Source organism: Temnothorax curvispinosus, unplaced genomic scaffold (genome assembly GCF_003070985.1).
Source record: "Temnothorax curvispinosus isolate PA1 unplaced genomic scaffold, ASM307098v1 QBEX01014088.1, whole genome shotgun sequence".
NCBI lineage: Eukaryota > Metazoa > Arthropoda > Insecta > Hymenoptera > Formicidae > Temnothorax > Temnothorax curvispinosus.
The window spans coordinates 13,224-17,772 of NW_020223868.1; the positions used below are offsets into that span (position 1 = coordinate 13,224).

Consider the following 4,549-nt stretch of genomic DNA (forward strand, 5'->3'; position numbering starts at 1 on the left):
AGACTGGCAGATGCGCAGCGCGAATTACACGGTGGATTGTAACGACAGGATCGCCGCGGGATATCCGCATTACGTTCTGGCCACGTAACCCTCGTTAAGGGGCTTCTTAATGGGGGACGGAACGGCCACCCCCGTATTGCTCGTCGATAGTTTAACGGAGACTATTAACTAACCAAGCACGACAACCTGCTACCGCAAACTAATCCGGGTAGTATAATCTCGATAGCGAGAACGTACACTGCGATTACGCCGCAAGATCGTCGACTAAAAAAGGGGTTACCGAACACTATCGATGTGCTTTTTATGACGCTTGATTGCAAGCAGTTCACGGTAACTGCGTTATTGATGACTTACGAGATTAAATTATAGATAAAAATCATTGCGTGTTTTCATATAGCACATTAACAAATTTATGTAAATGTGTAATATTATCTCTAAGTTTTGCAAAAAAAGTAACTATTTTTTTATCTAAATCTGTATAAATTTCTTAACGACTTTGTCTCGCATCTTTGACTTTTTTAAATTTCTCCTTGCATAAATCTGAATACTTTTTTGAATTTCTTTACATCTTATCAGAATTAAGGGGGCTATCGATAATACACAGCCGAAAATTAAATTTATTTCGTACAAAAGAAATTCTGCTTAACATTTCATCTCTCTATTCTTTTGCAGCTCTTCAACGCCGACGATTAATTGCCTCCATCGAGTCTTTATGGAAGCAATTTCCAGTAGCCTTATATAAATCCGGGAGTCTTCGAGAATGAACTAACATGATGTAATGGTAATTGGTCGATCATGGAGTGCCGTTGAAACAATGCTAATAATAGGGGACGATCGGATAACTATGCCGCGTCATCATCTTCATCTTCCTCTGTGGCTATCGTGGTTACAAAGGTGAGGCAAGAAGGTCGCGCGTTAATGCATTCAGATTCTGTGAATGGGCGTTTATCGAATAAAGTGCTGGGCGTCCACCTTTGGCGGTCCCTCGAAATTCTTGGCGCAGCATTCGCATCCTCTTTCGACTCTTCATTTACTTAATTTAAAAGACGCAATTCGCCAGTAGTAATTAAATCACAAAATTAATGGATATTCTACGACTTGAGAGAGAGAGAGAGAGAGAGAGAGAGAGAGAGAGAGAGAGAGAGAGAGAGAGAATTGATATCCTTAACATTTTATGAAGATTTTATATAAAATAAATATCTGCTGTTTCTCTCTCTCTCTCTCTCTCTCTCTCTCTCTCTCTCTCTCTCTATCTCTTTCTTTTTCTCTCTCCGCGTATATCTACGTTATACTGGCAACGTAACTCATTTTCGCAGATCGTAAATTTAATTACATTGTTCACATTATTTTACGCAACAATTAATAATAATAAGGCTATTCCGTCATAGCTAACGCCTTTTATCGTTTTCAAATTTTTTGTTCATTCAAATCAATTATAAAATAAAATAATTTTTAATTGAAACGTGTGCTGCGCGAGAAAATTGCCTGGTAATCCAAGTTAGAACGGCGTACCTAATTGGCGGACTTATCGAATAGCGGTGTACCTAAGGTCGAAGTAAATCTAAAACATATTCGGCGGTTAAACGAAGCGGAAGGTATATGTTTAGTCGATTTAGTCTCATCCCCGGGAGGGGTTGTGGAGAGGCACGCGTACAACCCCTCGCAGTTCGTCGCGCGCGAATATCATCCCTTCCGGTCGTCTGCATCGAGCGCAACCCCCTACTTTTAGTCACACCAAACGCTACCAGTTATTTATACGCACGTCGTTCAACTCTGAACTCTCTCTAGGACTGCCTGGTCGTCGATACTCAGTACCGTATCGTGGAATCTTATCAGAATTATTCTCAAAGTGAAATAAGTGAACATTAAAATTCCTATTTAACGCAGTCTTTTCTTGAAATTTTCATCTATTATTCAATAATACAATCTTCCTTCCTTTACAATTTCTTTTTCCTTTTTTAATTTTCTCTTCTTTCAAATATGTTAGATGTAGCTATATATCATCCTATAAAATAATAAAATAAAATAAAAGTTTACATACTCGCAATTTCGATAATATGATGAAAATGATTTCGAGTGTAGCGCAAGGGAATTTGTCCAGTTTCGTGGACGAATTTGATTTCATGTACTAAAACTTTCATAGATTTTATTCCAACGTGAAAAACAAGCTTTATAGTTTCAGAAATTCTCAGAAGATACCCTCAGCAGTCGATCCTTCACGACTTCCAGTCGCGCATAAGCACAGCCCTGAACTCGACGTTCTTCCCCCGCCGAAAATCGGTAAGAATACTGCTTCGTCGAGATAAGAGTTATCTGTTGGCGTCCGATACGATATAGCCCTCGGGTAGTACGCGCACGTACGTACCCACACGCGTGCACATGTGTACACACTGCGCGCGACTGTGGAGGGACACTTTTACCCTCTTTTCAGGAACGGCGCGCGGACGTGCACACATACACACAAACACACATACACACATATGCACATCTCGTTGGAGGTCATCGGGGTGGTTTTTCTTCGACGAGGGTGTTATGAGCCATTGTTGGTCATGATGCATCGCCTCGTAAATATTGTATCGGGACGGAAAGTAGCTCGGCGGTTAGACGATAAACTTTCTTCCGTTTTCGTTGCAGATCTTACCGAGATTCCGCGCCCTCCCGGAGGAAGCCGGCAACGAATACGAAGAAGGATGGCATCATCTACGCGAAATGATCTTAATGCGAGCATTAATCTGCGATCTGCGACTTGAGGCGGTCTATAAGATACGCGATTTTCGCGCTGATATTTCAGTGGAATCATTAAGGAAATTTAGTAGATAGGTATACGAAATCTAGAAATATGACAATCTCGGTTTTTAGTTTATTGTATTATATATAAAAACTAACTTGCGCATTACTATATTATATTGTAATGAAATGCTATGTTGTATGATCTGTAATCTCGAAATAGCTAGAACTTAATAAACGGTTACAAAGAACAATTGTTTTTTTCTTTAAAACTAAACTGTCGACTGTAAGCCCGATTAAAACTTTAGATATGTAATATTTATTGACAATTGCGAGAGATTAATGTGTTACAATTTTATTTCATTTTAGAAAAAATTAAACGACAATTATTGGCACATTAATCTAATAATTTATCATAATTTAATCTAATCATATAATTAGCAGAAAAAATATTAATATGCTAATCTAATCGTTCGTTAATGAGCCTCTCATAATCATATATGTATTTATCGCGCGACAGTTTCTCTTTAGGAATGTAACACGTTTCTTGATACGGTCTATTCTCGTGTACTCGCATATTCCCGTTTTCTTGGACCGTAAAGTGAATACACTCTAATGCTCACGGCTCGATAAGTATAAAGATGCTCTACAACGATTTGTCCTGTACGGAGAGTAGCCGGCGTAATCTTTGTCGATGCTATCTACCCGCGTCCGGACTATAATTATATCGGATCCTCGAGCCACCGCATATATTATTATTAATATACTTGTAGCGAACGCTATATGTGTTTCACGTGTGCGCGTTACGTGTACGCTACAGTACTCGAGCGCAGTGTTTCGTGCGTTTGTGTGCACGCGCATGTATGCAACAACGGACAATGGACGCCCGAGGACGGGGGTGGAGCTCGAGGAACGGACAGAAAGAGAAGCCTTATTTGCATACGGAACCACCCTATATAATGTGGAACGGTTATTTCGCTATCCATAGGGTGTTCGTATCAGAAATTTTTCCAACAATAAGCATCTATTGCGTCGTTGTACAATGGCTGCGATACAGTTAAATGGATTGTCGGAAAAGAACGAAACGCTCGCCCAACTAGTTCTGCCCTAACGTTCGGAAGTATAATAGTAATCTTCATTTTATCAATCGCAAGTGTTTAGTCATGATATGCGGTTAAAATTATATTGGTAAAACGGGCAGATTACTAAATAAAAATAATTTTTGCTGCTTGGATAAAATTATTTTGCTATTAACGAAATAATCTGACAACTTATCTGTCGGAGATTTATCGTATAATGCGTTATATCAAAGTCTTGGCTCGCGAAAATAGGAAAGTAAATCCGAGCGAGAAGCCCGGCGAAAGGAGAGATCAGCGAAGCTTTCTCTCGTGGTTTGGAAGGTTGAAGTCAGGAAGAAGATAGCCGCGAGAGCGGAGTGACAGTTTCATTTTCGGGTTCTCCTCGTCTACAACTTCGTCTACGTTGGCGAAAGGATCTCGCCGTCGCCTTGGGATAAAAAGCGTACCGAAAAGGACGAGAGCGGACGTCGTCGTCGTCGTCGTCGTCGCGAGACGCGGTGCGGCGCAGTGTCGATTGAACCGACTTTTATTTTCGTTCCCGCAGACGTTTTCGATTGCCTCCGAATGGAATTTTCGCAGTCGTAAGAACGCCTCGGATCATCGCGCCTCGCGCGACAATCGACCCAGCTCTCCTCGATCCATAGATCCCTTCGATCACGCGGAGAGAAGACACATTTTCCAATATCCCGAAATACGTGTCAGAGAAGAAATTGATGCCGTCGAGCAAATCTGCGGATTTAATA

General features: G+C 40.7%; 1 protein-coding gene across 1 annotated transcript; it reads left to right on the forward strand.

The window, feature by feature from the left end:
• Nucleotides 1–699: 699 nt before the first annotated feature.
• Nucleotides 700–2,750, forward strand: LOC112464326. Its single transcript, XM_025031270.1, has 3 exons — nt 700–894; nt 2,177–2,280; nt 2,635–2,750. Exons 1-3 carry the CDS (start codon nt 779–781, stop codon nt 2,748–2,750), a joined length of 336 nt encoding a protein of 111 aa, XP_024887038.1. The 5' UTR covers nt 700–778.
• The last annotated feature ends 1,799 nt before the right edge of the window (nt 2,751–4,549 follow it).

Coding starts and splice junctions, on each gene's coding strand:
- LOC112464326 (XM_025031270.1), top strand. CDS start 779: ATGGTAATTGGTCGATCATGGAGTGCCGTTGAAACAATGCTAATAATA. Junction 895..2,176: donor TGGCTATCGTGGTTACAAAG/GTGAGGCAAGAA, acceptor CAAGCTTTATAG/TTTCAGAAATTCTCAGAAGA. Junction 2,281..2,634: donor TCTTCCCCCGCCGAAAATCG/GTAAGAATACTG, acceptor TTTTCGTTGCAG/ATCTTACCGAGATTCCGCGC.